At 32.7% G+C, this 14155-nt stretch overlaps 4 protein-coding genes across 6 annotated transcripts; 2 read left to right on the forward strand and 2 right to left on the reverse strand.

Annotated features, from left to right (window-relative positions):
• Positions 1 to 11435, reverse strand: LOC129908562 (bone morphogenetic protein receptor type-2). Of its 3 annotated transcripts, none has more exons than XM_055985157.1 (6): positions 11310 to 11435; positions 4312 to 4495; positions 4012 to 4251; positions 3220 to 3377; positions 2753 to 3167; positions 1 to 2694 (listed from the first exon to the last, which is right to left on the reverse strand). In XM_055985157.1, exons 2-6 carry the CDS (start codon positions 4370 to 4372, stop codon positions 716 to 718), a joined length of 2853 nt encoding a protein of 950 aa, XP_055841132.1. In that variant the 5' UTR covers positions 4373 to 4495; positions 11310 to 11435; the 3' UTR covers positions 1 to 715. The 3 variants fall into 3 exon arrangements, with proteins under 3 accessions (XP_055841132.1, XP_055841131.1, XP_055841133.1); XM_055985156.1 differs by lacking the exon at positions 11310 to 11435 and adding an exon at positions 10790 to 11098; XM_055985158.1 differs by lacking the exon at positions 11310 to 11435 and adding an exon at positions 11020 to 11039.
• LOC129908568 (late histone H2B.L4-like) lies at positions 3391 to 3999 on the forward strand. Its single transcript, XM_055985165.1, has 2 exons — positions 3391 to 3524; positions 3578 to 3999. The coding sequence occupies exons 1-2, from the start codon at positions 3502 to 3504 to the stop codon at positions 3972 to 3974; spliced, it is 420 nt and encodes a 139-aa protein (XP_055841140.1). The 5' UTR covers positions 3391 to 3501; the 3' UTR covers positions 3975 to 3999.
• LOC129908566 (lipase 3-like) lies at positions 4503 to 6355 on the reverse strand. Its single transcript, XM_055985164.1, has 3 exons — positions 6081 to 6355; positions 5283 to 6017; positions 4503 to 5221 (listed from the first exon to the last, which is right to left on the reverse strand). The coding sequence occupies exons 1-3, from the start codon at positions 6162 to 6164 to the stop codon at positions 4835 to 4837; spliced, it is 1206 nt and encodes a 401-aa protein (XP_055841139.1). The 5' UTR covers positions 6165 to 6355; the 3' UTR covers positions 4503 to 4834.
• Positions 7746 to 9212, forward strand: LOC129909367 (lipase 3-like). The gene is made up of 3 exons (XM_055986453.1): positions 7746 to 7829; positions 7893 to 8627; positions 8689 to 9212. The coding sequence occupies exons 1-3, from the start codon at positions 7746 to 7748 to the stop codon at positions 9073 to 9075; spliced, it is 1206 nt and encodes a 401-aa protein (XP_055842428.1). The 3' UTR covers positions 9076 to 9212.
• Positions 11436 to 14155: the final 2720 nt, after the last annotated feature.

Raw genomic sequence — 14155 nt, forward strand, 5'->3', positions numbered from 1 at the left:
GGTTATATAAAGAACTATAAACCAACAAAAAAGACAAGTACATATAATTCTCAAGGCTTAATAAACTGTCTATGGAATTTTTAAAAACATCTATACTACATACCATTAAATTTTCTACATTTCATATTTTTCAAAAAATTCACTAAAACTTCAAAAAAAAAACACCCTGTGATTTTACTTTTCTCAAATTTCTAATATGACAACACTTGGTCCAATTATTATATTTTGGTTTTTTATACAAAAAAAAAAAGTTACAAATATTAATTTTTTTTTTCTTAGCAAGTCTTCTTGGTATACACTGGAAACTCCTTAGTTTTAAAAGTTTTTTTCTGTTTTTTTTTTTTCACTATAAGGCAAGTTAACTACTTTCTACAAAAATTATTTCTATAAAAATTGTTATCATTTTCTACATAGATTCTATGTTTCTATGAAAGTTTTTATTTTTTATAAAATACCTATAACGAAACTTATGCCACTCTGAGACTTACATAAAATACATACGACAAAAATTACAACTATTATCTACTTACAACAAAAGATATAAATGTGTGTGTGTTTCAAATGTATTAATATATAGTATAAATGCTGGGTGATGTTGTGTATGTGTCCTATTTTTTCATTCTATGTACAAAAAGTCCTATAAAACTTAAAATGCTGTTAGCAAATTATTTATATCACGTCCTGCCTACAATTCCAGCAGCAGGACCTCCTCATGCTAGAGAATATTTAACGTTGATGAATCCATCATTCGGTCATCGTATAAGCTCAAAGTTTTTGAAGCACGAACTTTTCTCACCGATGGTGGAACATCGCCGGGGGTTTTAACCCGCTGACTTGGATTACGCAAACGTTTGTCAGTTGTTGTCGAACTGCCTCTGGCATTGAAGACTTCTCGGAATATCTCCAAACTTCGCTGACGAACTATTTGTTTTTCCTCGGCTACTGATTGAGGAGTTGAGGGCTTTTTCACAGCATTCGCTGAACGGGACACTACCATTCGTGTCGTGCTTCCTAACCCACCTCCACCACCAGAATCAACAACGTCACTTTGAATACTTGCTGGTATTGGTATCTCGGCTGGAGGATAAACCATCGAATTATGACACTCTTCCGATATACTTTTAATCAAATTCGATTTATTTTCTGGTGAAAGTCCATTAACACGCACTGTTATCGGAACTAAATCCAAATTATTTGGTCTCCTTGTGCTAGCTGAGTCAATTGTTGTCAGAATGCTATTATGCTGACTGTTGTGATGCTTAGTTTCGATCAGATTGACTGTGGTATTTTTGGTGGGTGAGGTGAACTGATCTAAAGGAGACTTGGTTATGTTACGATTATCGACTAGATTTGACTTTTCATCGAAAGTCTGATAGAAATCTTTGCGGAAAAGCTTTTTCTGAATAAGTGCCCGAACTCCATGCCAACCACGTAGCTTCTTATCAGTGTTATTCTGCTTTGGGAAACCCTGACCCATGTGAACAGTGTCTTGAGTAAGTTTCTTCGAGTTCGATGAAATCAGGTCTTCAACTGATACATCATCTTCTAAGCACGAAAAGCTATTGTCTTGAGACTTATCCTGGAAGCTATGTTTCTTACTTTTCTCAACGAGAACTGGTATAGTTTTCAATGCAACTGGAGCTAAATTCCGTTCCTGACACGGATTTCGACCTTGATATGGCTGAAGTTGCTGCGAATAGATTAGATGATTTTTTTCAGCTACCGAAGGAGTTTGAAGGGCAGATATTGTAGTTGTAGCTTCATTGCCACAACTTCGGACTCGTGGAATAATTTGATTTGGTGGTGTAACGATAGTTTGTTCAGATTCGAGATTACACGAATTCGATGACAAGCTACGAAGACGTCTTGTCGGTGATTGTCCTACGAAATTATTTGCACTCAATGGAGGACTAGGTCCATGACCAAGGCTTATATGAGAATGTGGTCTTAAATTGCTAAGTTCATGCATTCGTTCTTCAGCACAAAGGGAAGTTAATCGAGCTTCAGCATCATGATCCCAGCAGTCTTCACAAGTGTCTTTGATCAATTTTCCAGCTGCAGCACCTCCCCAACAAGACGGGAATAAAGGTCTAGCTTTATGTCGTGCAACTAGAACCTGCATTTGTTCAAAAGTTGGATGTTTTCCCACTTCTGATTCATATGGCGACTTATAAGCCGGTACTGCCTGCCCATAAGCGTAAAAATCACTGCATCGTGTACATAATTCCCAAAGACATAGCCCAAGTGAATAAACATCAGTTTGTTTCAATGCTGATTCACAGTCTCGCAAATTTACTGCACCTTCAAGAATCTCTGGGGCCATGTACCGTAGAGTGCCAACCTCATTGATACTCTTTGTCTCTGCCAAAGCTATTTCTCCACGATATTCATATTTTGATCCAAAAACTTTCAAGGCAAAACCGAAATCTGCTATTGAACAGGAAAGATCTGCATTGACAAGAATATTCCGCGTGTTCAAATCTCGATGGGCAATGCATGGCTTGAGATCATCACCTCTTTGAAGTTCGGTGTGAAGATGTGACAGACCCCTGGTGATAGTTTTCGCCATTTTGCAAAATGTTCCAAAACTCATTGTATTGGCTATTAGCCAATCTTGAAGGCAGCCCAAAGGAGCCAAGGAAAGAACTAGGAAATATTCAATTTGATCTTCCATATTTCGACGTTCATCGCAACCTGAAAGAAGAATACACTTTTAGACAGAATTCGGTCAAGAAATCATGGGTTCACTTACCAATATAAGATAAAAGAGATGGTGAGTCCATTAGAGGAAGAGAATAAATGTTCTTCTCGTTGATAAAACATTGTTTGTGCTGGGCTGGGAATATCTTAACAGCAACCGCTTTTTCATTGATCATACCTTTCCAAACGGTACCGTATTTTCCTTGGCCAATTAGCGAACAAACTTTCAGATTGTCAACATTATGCAAATTTGAGCTATATCCTGGTCCCGAAGGAGCAAGTGGTGCTTCTTCAGGGCCAGTTATATTATTCGGCTTTCGACATCGAATAAATAAAAATCCAGTCATTAGAAATCCTATAGCAATACAAATGCCTATTAGAAAAATTGGATTCAACATGGAAGCACTTTGAGTATTGCCAAGTTCTTCTGATGTCAATTCTCGTCCAGAGTAAATCACATGAGAAAGCTGAAACAAGTATGAATAAGAAGCATTTTTGTGAAAAAGATGGGAAATCTACCTCTAGTGGATAGCTGACAGTCATATTTTGATTGCACATGTCTCCAGAACAGCAACAGTAGTACAAATTCATGGCTCCATTTGTGCGTTTGTGACCAATACTCAAACATTCTTTCTGAACACAAGTAACATTTCTATCGCCACTTTCCTTCCAGCAACCTGTTAAAAAATTTTAATCAAAAATAAATTTCAAAACATTTCATTAAAACTTTTCATCTGAAGGGAACATTTCTGAAGAATTTTTCTTCCAATATTTATCAAATCAAAATATTTCTTTTTCGCTATGAATTATTTTTCTGAAAAAAGGTAACATTCCTGTTAAATGCAAGGTTCTTGAAATTAAGCTTGGTTTTTTTAAGGTCTGAAGAGTCTGAAGAACCCAGTGTTTCTAATATCAAGATCAATCTAGAACATTCGAAGCAGAAATTAAGAAGAAATAGGAAGAAGCGTATCACCAAGCCAAAAGCAATTCGTCTTGATTTCAAAAAGAAATTCATTAACGTTCTTCGTAAAGAACATAACAGCCTTGGCTTAACTCGTAATGCCAAATTAATTCTAAATTCTCTAGTCAATGATATTTTCGATCGTTTATCAGAGCAAGCAATTAATTTTCAAAAAGCTTCAAAAAGAAATACTTTAACTCATCGTGATATGGCTTCAGCTTGTTCAGTTTTATTTAGTGGTAATTTGCAAAGTCATGCAAAGACAGCTGGCACTAAAGCTGTTGTCCAATATTTACGTTCATATAAAAAATAAATGTTTTGACCTTATTTAAACCTTATTATTTGCTTACCTTGTTTAACTATTTTTGTACCATTTGTATCGAGAAACCAAAGACCAAAGCAAAATTCATAATCTTGAGAGCATTCTACAAAATTACTGGGTGTTCCACTATTAGATCCAATAGATGGTTTTGTTATACTTGTTGATGATATTGCTTCGGGTGAAGAACTTGATACATATTCTGAATAATCATCATCGTCTTGAGAAGAATCATCTTCGGGAAATTGAGCGCATATCCTTGATTTTGGAACTATTCAAGAAAAAATCGGCTTTAGATTCAAAAAAGGTTGAATAGGTTTAAAAAGCTTACCAGCTGATGCATGAGCTATTAGAGCTATGATTGTGAGCAACGTTAAATAATTTGTCGCCATTTTTTGTTTTAGAGTTTATTCGATTAATTTTAACTTTGAATTTCTAAGTTCTATCTGTAAAACACGGTATTGCTCTTTACATCTTCATTATTCTTTGAAGAATATGTTTCGTCCTCATGGTATCTGTAATTTAGAGTAAATATTTAAGGTCTTTCACTATTTAAAATAGGTGTAAAAATATAAGTTTTAAGGTAGTAGCAGTGGATTCCAGTGCAATATAGAGGCTTAAAAATGACATGATTCCTTAAAACGATGTTCAGAAAAAGTTTTTAAAAAAACATTGCAGAACTAAATTTTAAATTTTTCTAAATTTTTTCCCAAGTTCAATAGATAAAACAATTTTGTAATGCTCAATATTTTATTATTATTTTTACATTTTTTTAAGTTGACATCTGTGAAGAAGTCTGCAATATATTTAAAGATAAGTCACAAAAGACTGCTAAAAAATGTTTCTTATTTTGCTTATTGAATTTCAGCCATGTTCTCCACAAGAGTATCATAGACTTGTTCTTTAACATTCAGTCCCCACAAAAAGTCAAAATGATTCCATTTCGGGTGTGGAGCAACATAAGTTTGTTTTAAACTTGTTGCAGGCAGTTCCTTTATAAGTCTCTCAGTATCAGCCTCTGTAGCCAAATAATCATTTTGAGCAGAGTACAAATAGATTGGAACATCGATTTTATCAATTGGATAGTGTGGTGGCTTGGCGCTGCTATATTTCACCAAATTACGAGCAATACCATAATCAAATTGACGGAATTTTCCAGAGTTCTTCACCTGCATGAAATGGTAGACTTGATTGACAGACGATCCAGCTGGATTCACAGCAATAACATCAGGTACTTTGTCCTTGAAAACACAATTTGAAGATTAATCATTTGAAAACAGATAGCTTTGTAAAAATACTTACGACATTAAGATTTTCAGTATCAAAGCCTCCAAGAAGGTAGGAAGGACTTGAACAGACTTGAATAACGGGTGATGTTTTTTGACACACTCCCTTACCAAGTAGTTCTAAGAATTTCGTATTTGGTAAAAGTTCCATGCTGCCAGTAAGATAAGGTGAATAGTTTGGTAGTCCCATTAACGTACCCAATTGGAAAAGCGGAGACTTGGAGTGTGATGTGTAAACCAATGGTGCCAAGAAGTGAGCAGACTTGATGCGATGCTTGAAGTCTGGGTTCAATGAGTTCAACACAAGGAATGAAGTGCTTCCTTGGGAGTGGCCAACATAGATGATCTTTTCATGTCCGGTCGTAGTGCGAATTTGGTCGATCATAGCTGGCAAGTCATACATGCCAATTTCATGCCAATCAAAGTTCCAGAAACTCTTCATCAGCGGACTCTTCAGAACGTGTTTTTTAGAATAGACGTTTCCACGAGCATTGCCCAACCAAACATCGTAACCAGCATCGGAGAGAACAAAAGCGAGGGCATTGTGTTCAGGGCCAATTACAACCCAATCAGCGGATGAACTGAGTAGACCGTGCATTAGAAAAACAACTGGGCGTGTATTTGGTGCTTCTTCTCCAGTTGCGTTCTGTTTGGGTGAATAGGGAATTCGGTGAAGGCCCAATTTGTACCCGTCAGATGTCTTAACGGTGAACTTTTCAAAAGGATATCCATATCCTTTAACAATTGATTCCTGTGGTTAAATTTAAGACAACAATATTTATGTGATATTTATTAAATTTTATATTTTTCTTACCGTTGTGATGGAACTTTTCCTACCCTCAGGGGCAGATGCAACGAGGGAAACAAGAGTTCCCAAAACAATCCAACTTAGATTCATATTGAATTGTGTTCAATGAATTACTGATGCCAGTAGTCATGGGTTTCTCCCTTTTATAGGAACTTTTTCACCTTTATCTCACGACTGTAAGTAATGATAACCATTTTATGTTCCAAAATCCAAAAAGATATCATTTCCTGGTTGAATTTGAATCTTAAGAAAGTTGCAAAAATCAATTGTGTGTATCTTATCTACTAGACAGTCATAGTGCCTTATTTAATAAAAAAGTTGATCTTAATTAAAAAATATGGTTATATAATATTTTCAAGCTTTTTTTGTAAAAAATTACAGTTTCACCCTTGATTTTAATATAACATATAGAGAAGATTTTGTCTTAGAAATTTACTTCGTCACAATCAAACGGATAATTATATTTAAAAACTTATGGAAAATCCAATTGATTTTGATGAAATTTTGAACTTTTTTCCAGATATTTATCAATTCGTTTGTTATAGTAAAGCCCAAAGAAAAACATAGAAAAAATTAAAAATTGTCTCCTTTTCAGAATAGTAGGTATATTTTGTCTAGGCTGAGAAAGGTATGCATTTTCCCTAAGATCGAAAAAGTTGGATTACATACAGCACAAACTACGAATTTGCAAAATTGTATAGTTTTGAGAAAACGGCTTCAATATTTTGGAAACTTATGAAAACTCGTGCAACGCACATTCATAGTTAAGGCTGCTAGGTAGCAGACGGAGGATTGAGGTTGACGCAGTTAATAAAAAGACCGATAATAAGTGACGCATTAAAGTAAAAATGTCTAAAATGCAGATTTGCGGTTTTGGCTTTGTACCGACGATATTTTCTTCAAAATGTTGGGCTGAAATAGAGAAGTGCCAGTAGAACACTTTTGGACGTCTCCGGACCTCCAATCGAAAACACCATAAGACTAATTAACAAAATTTTGAGACAAAATACAAAGGAAAATTTTTACACGCGCCTTGTAAAAAAGTAGCTCAAGGCAATCAGCTATTTGTGTTGTATTTTTAAACGATTTTATCTAACTTTTTTGATCTTAAGGAAAATGCATACCTACCTTTCTAAGCCTAGAAAAAATATACTTAGGTATTCTCAAAAAGCAGACATTCGCTATTTAATTTTTCTATGTTTTAATTTGTACTTTACTATTGCACACGAATTAATAAATATCTAGAAAAAAGTTCAAAATTTCATCAAAATCAATTGGATTTTCCATCAGTTTTCAAATATAATTATCCGTTTGATTGTGACGAAGTAAATTTCTAAGACAAAATCTTCTCTATATGTTATATTAAAATCAAGGGTGAAACTGTAAATTTTTACAAAAAAAGCTTGAAAATATTATATAACCATATTTTTTAATTAAGATAAACTTTTTTCTTAAAAAAGGCACTATGACTGTCTAGTAGATAAGATACACACAATTGATTTTTGCAACTTTCTTAAGATTCAAATTCAAGAAGGAAATGATATCTTTTTGGATTTTGGAACATAAAATCGTTATCATTACTAACAGTCGTAAGATAAAGGTGAAAAAGTTCCTATAAAAGGGAGAAACCCCTGACTATTGGCATCAGTCATTCATTGAACACAATTCAATATGAATTTAACTTGGATTGTTTTGGGAACTCTTGTTGCCCTTGTTGCATCTGCCCCTGAGGGTAGAAAAAGTTCCGTGACCACGGTAAGACAAATATAAAATTTACCAAATATCACTTAAATTTCCTTGTCCTTAATTTAACCACAGGAATCAATTGTTAAAGGATATGGATATCCTTTTGAAAAGTTCACCGTTAAGACATCTGACGGGTACAAATTGGGCCTTCACCGAATTCCCTACTCACCCAAATTGAACGCAACAGGAGTAGAAGCACCAGTTGAACGTCCAGTTGTTTTTCTAATGCATGGTCTACTCAGCTCATCCGCTGATTGGGTTGTAATTGGCCCTGAACACAATGCCCTCGCTTTCGTTCTATCCGATGCTGGTTACGATGTTTGGTTGGGCAATGCTCGTGGAAACGTCTATTCTAAAAAACACGTTCTGAAGAGTCCGCTGATGAAGAGTTTCTGGAACTTTGATTGGCATGAAATTGGCATGTATGACTTGCCAGCTATGATCGACCAAATTCGCACTACGACCGGACATGAAAAGATCATCTATGTTGGCCACTCCCAAGGAAGCACTTCATTCCTTGTATTGAACTCATTGAACCCAGACTTCAAGCACCGCATCAAGTCTGCTCACTTCTTGGCACCATTGGTTTACACATCACACTCGAAGTCTCCGCTTTTCCAATTGGGTGGTGTAATGGGACTACCAAACTATTCACCTTATCTTACTGGCAGCATGGAACTTTTACCAAACACCAAATTCTTAGAACTACTTGGTAAGGGAGTGTGTCAAAAAACATCACCCGTTATTCAAGTCTGTTCAAGTCCTTCCTACCTTCTTGGAGGCTTTGATACTGAAAATCTTAATGTCGTAAGTATTTTTACAAAGCTATCTGTTTTCAAATGATTAATCTTCAACTTGTGTTTTCAAGGACAAAGTACCTGATGTTATTGCTGTCAATCCAGCTGGATCGTCTGTCAATCAAGTCTACCATTTCATGCAGGTGAAGAACTCTGGAAAATTCCGTCAATTTGATTATGGTATTGCTCGTAATTTGGTGAAATATAGCAGCGCCAAGCCACCACACTATCCACTTGATAAAATCGATGTTCCAATCTATTTGTACTCTGCTCAAAATGATTATTTGGCTACAGAAGCTGATACCGAGAGACTTATTAAGGAACTGCCTGCAACAAGTTTAAAACAAACTTATGTAGCTCCACACCCGAAATGGAATCATTTTGACTTTTTGTGGGGACTGAATGTTAAAGAACAAGTCTATGATACTCTTGTAGAGAACATGGCTGAAATTCAATAAGAAGCGATGGCGTTGTGTTGAAATTTATTTTTCTAGCGGTTTTGTAACTTTTTTTTTTCAAATATGTTGCAAATTTCTGCATGGATGTAAACCAAAAATAAATTTTAAAGTAATAATAAAATAATAAAGAAATTTTATTGAGCACAACAAAAAAGGTCTTTCTTTTGTGTCTTCAATGTTTACTGGACTACTTCCTACTCAGATAACATCCTCAAAATGTTTGTTTCCAAAAATTCATTATTATTCATAAATTTTCTGTCATTAATTAGATAAGTTGCATAACAATAGCCCTTGTTTAAAATTTAAAGTATCCCTTTTTATTAGATTCTTGTTTTAGAATCCATATTTTCAACCCTGCGTGATATAAAAATCCGCTTTTATAAAAACTCATAAGAACCCTTTAACATCGTATATGCCCAGACACACACACAAATCAATAAAAAAAAACATCATTCAAGGAAAGTGCAATTTTCTTCCACAAATCAAAAATGCATCTACTCAGACTTTCAGACATTCCACAAGGAATCATCATACACAAAAAAAATCAAGAAAACAAGTGAAGAAGACACAAAAAAGTCTTCTTTTATTTCAAGTTATGTCAAGGTTTTCTTAAGAGCATTTCCCAAAAGTGGATGAGTTAAAATGTTAAAAGTCATCCACAAAACACTATACACTAGACCAATTATTCTTTTCAAAAATTATATACACAAGTAGATATAATTCTACACCTCTGATTTACTAAATATACAACAAAAACAATCAAACACAGAAATACAGACACATAATAGTGCAGTGCAAAAAAAAAACGAAGAAAAAAAACACTTGAAAAATAAATAAATACGGCACCAGACTGCATTTTAATAAGCATTCACCAGTTCACCACCAGTCTTCTTCTCCACTCAAAAGTTCAACCTAAGAACACAACATAGAAACACACATACAAACACATCCTCGATTAGGGGGTACAAAAGTCTCTTTTTTTCAAATGGTCGTAATTTTTTTTTTTTTTTTCAAAAATGACTTCACAATTGGTGTGCATATTATTTATTATTATTATTATTATTTTTGTTCTCTCTACGAGTATTTAGTATTCCAAAGGCAGATAAGAACATAACAATCAAACTAATTGACTATTCGCCCGGCTCCAGTCCGTCGTCGATAAATGCGACTCTTTCCTCCCTTCGACTTCGTTTGGCGAACACAACTTTAACTGCCTTAAGGCTTACCACAAAACTCTGCTAAAAAAATATCAAATTAGCATTTTGATAACACACAAACAATACTATCGAATGAATATTTATATATTTTTTTTTAATAAACGACGGGAAAGAGTAGAGAAGTTTTATAGGCACCTCTAGCTTGTATGTGTCATTCTACAGATAGTTAAAAAAAAATACAAAATCTAAAGAGATATATAGGTCGATGGAGCCATAAAACTAGACTTCTTATCTCTCACAAAAGTGCACACTAAACAATTTTTTTTTTTTTTTTATTTTCATTAAAAAATATTTTTTTAATGAAAAAACTCGAGAAGAACAAAAAAAAACATAATCGAGAAAAAACCCTTAGAAATTGCAACCACAACACAACACACATTGGAACATTGGTTCCTTTATTTTTTGTGTATTTTTTTTTTTTTTTTTTTGCATCCGTAAGATACACAAACATAAAAATTGATTTTTCCACTGTAGTGTACTAGTAACATGGTACGCACCGATTTTTTAATTTCTTTTTTCCATCGTTTTCAGTGAAGAGAAAAATTTTCTTCAATTTTTGAATTTTTATATTTTGGTGCAAAATTGCAATGAAAATCTCCCACAATCTCACTTTTTTTTAAATTAATTCCAAACAAAAAGTTTATGGAATGTTTATAGTAAGAAGAGGTAACAAGACAACAAGAAAAAAAAAAATAAATAAATAATTTATTAACCCGGCGGCGCTAACATTATTTTGTGCGAAGGCGAACAACGAAGTATATTCAACTGCCAGAGCCAGATAGTCCGGTTGTGATTTAACGTCGTCGTCGTCGTCTTTCGTTGTCGTTGTTATTTTCGTCTGCCGTCACTTTTCATTCACCCACCCCCTTTTTTTGTAGGTATATTGTATAGAATAAGATACATTTATAGCAGAAATACCTTACAATCCTTCTAAGATGAAAGTTTATTCTTCAAGATATCTAATCCTATTCACATTTTGAACAAGTTAGTTTATTGTTTAACACTTTAAACACTCACTTGGTATTTTAACTCTTTTCTTGAAAAGAAGATCTTTAATAGAAAGATTTAATTTATAGAAATAAATTTTGTTGAAGAAAAAAAAATCCTCAGCTGAAAAGTGTATGTTTTGGAAACAAGTGCCCGATTAAATAATATAAATAGCTTCTGCGCATCTGTCATTGTGACGCCACTTTTGCTGGAGTCGTGTATAGAGTCGGTCTTTTCTGTTCCAGCGGATAGTAAAGGCAAATCAATAATAACAACTTGAATTTTAGATTTATAGCAAGAGTAGAGAACATCAGTGGTGTGGATTTTTAAGGTTTTGTTTGGGGTTTTTGAGTGTTGCTATAATTTAGGAGAGTTTCTTTTATAGTATGTTTTTATGGACTTCAAAAGATTCTAAACTGATTTATTAGCCACATGAAAAAATAAATTAAGAAAAAAACTCTTCCTTTAAGGGCCAATTTTTCAATAGTCAGTTAAACAGTCAGTTAGTACTTATTCCTAAGGATAAAGAAAAAATCAATTTTTCAACAGGCAGGTATAGCTTATTCCTAAGAATAAAACTATTTGCTTCTTTCAGAGACGAATAAAAATTATTCTAAGGAATAATCTCAACAAAAATATTGTGTCAGTTGTCAAAGCTGTTTTGGAAGAATTTTCAAAAAAATACAGTGGAAAACAAAAAAAAACAAAAACAATCATAATAAAAATGACGTTTAATTTTAAATATTTTTGAATTTGACAATTTTTTTTTGATATTCTGTAGAATAAATTATTTTTGATTGAAAAATTCAATGTTTTTATCTGATTGTTTATGAGCCTAATAACTTTATTCGTCGAACAGTTAACTGACTGTTTATTAGAAAATTGAAAAATTGGCTCTAAAACAAATTTTTCTTAAATTAAACTTGGAGTTTTTTAAAAACAATACAATTTTTTAACATATAAAAATTCAGTAACCTTGTCGATTTTCTAGAGGATGACCTTGCTTCAAATCCGACATTTCTGATCTCTGGGCACAGATTTATTGCTATAAGGCGTAGTTTTTGGACTCAAATTTCAAATTCAACATTGCCAAAAAAGCAAAAGATGCCAAAAAAAAAAACTACCCGAAAGTTTTCAGACTTTATTTATTTCAGCTCTAAAAGAATAAACGGTGTGCCACGGTTTTAAGGTTTAGAAAATTTACAAATTTAGAGCCCAAAATCAAACCCGTAAGCTTTATGTCCTCCAAGATATTGCTTTTCCAAATTTCGTCAGTTTTGTCAAAATTCGTTTTTTTTTTTCAATACCTACAGTTTTTTGTCCAAGTAGGTCTGTCAGTGTGCAAGTTGTTCTTCAAAGGGTGAATCCGTTCCAATTTTTGTACTGAAATTTTTCAACACTCAGGCTGTATTTGTTTCAATATTTGACATAAAAGATGTAAAAAAGTGCATTTAAGAAATTAATCTTAAAAGTCAAAACCACTGTGGCAAAAATGGCACAGTGGTATTGAAATATAAACTCTTAAAGATTCATGCAAAATTCTACCACTGTACTATTATTTGCCGAGGATGGTTTTGATTTCAGAAGGTTTATTTTATGGTTTAAAAGCTTTGTCTTAAATTCTTCTTTCGTTAAATTTAAGAGAAGTATGTAAAAAGGCCTACTTTGTTACCTTTTACAAAGTAAAGTGAACAAAAATCTAAAAAACTAGACTTTATTACTTTGTAGAGTTAAATAAAGACCTTTTCTTTAATTCGTTACTAAGGTACTGATGATAATACTGATGACAGTCTTTCAAAAAATCCAAAAAGAATCAAACAAAAATTAATTTAAAGCTTAAATAATAATCATTTGATCAGAACAAACATTTTTCACTTTCTTGTGAAGTAAAACAAACAAAAAATTTTTAAGCACGTTTTTGTCTCGTGACAATTCTATTGATTGGTCAATTAATCCATCTAAAAAAATATTGTAATAAAAGATCTTTTAATTAGAAAATGGATATTCACCTATAATTTAATACAAAAAATAACGTTTGTGGACTTCTAAAGTTCAATTTTTAAAGTATTTTTTTTTTTTTAAACATTGCCCTTATTTGTACTAGATTATGTTTCATGAAAATATGTCATTAAAACAAAATTGATATGCCATTATTATTATTATTATTAATTTTTTAATCGACACATTAAAACAAAAACAAAATTTTAAAAAATTTACAGATGTTTATCGAATTCTAAAAGTTAAGACCAGTGGTGTATCCAAAAAAAAAAAAACGTTCTTTTTAATTTTGACAAATTTTCTTATAAATAATTTTAATACAAATCATAAGTAAAAGTTTTCAAACTCATTTTTAGATTAAAAAAATATGTTTTTGTTTTTTTTTTCTATTTATTTGGAGTACTCCGTTGTCCAATGTTTGCTGTGAGTTGGACTATTTCGCAAGAGATTCTGGGTTCAAATTTAGTACACACCATGACTTTTTTTTGTAGTGATGTTTGCAAATAATTGACAAAATTTAAATGCTAAAAATCAATTTTCCACAGTTTATATTTAAACGGTCACTGTGGCGAATGTGTAACATTTTTGTTAGTATGTTTTAGTTACGAATTTTTTTCTTTTGCAATTTCTTGCAAAAGTACACCACAAATAGAGAAAAAATATATAGAAGTGTAGGGAATTAAAATTTTCTACAGTTTATCTTTGGCTCATTTCGATTAAAAATAAAATATGGAGAAAAATTCTAAAAAAAAAAAATAATCTTTTGAATTTTTTTTTGTATTTTTGTCTTCAATGAAAATAACTTGATTTCGACAAAATTTTCTAAATTTATTCGTTTGCCTCTCAAGTTAGCTTTAGATTGAAGAAAATTATTAACT

Source organism: Episyrphus balteatus, chromosome 2 (assembly GCF_945859705.1).
Source record: "Episyrphus balteatus chromosome 2, idEpiBalt1.1, whole genome shotgun sequence".
In the NCBI taxonomy this organism is placed as follows: Eukaryota; Metazoa; Arthropoda; class Insecta; order Diptera; family Syrphidae; genus Episyrphus; species Episyrphus balteatus.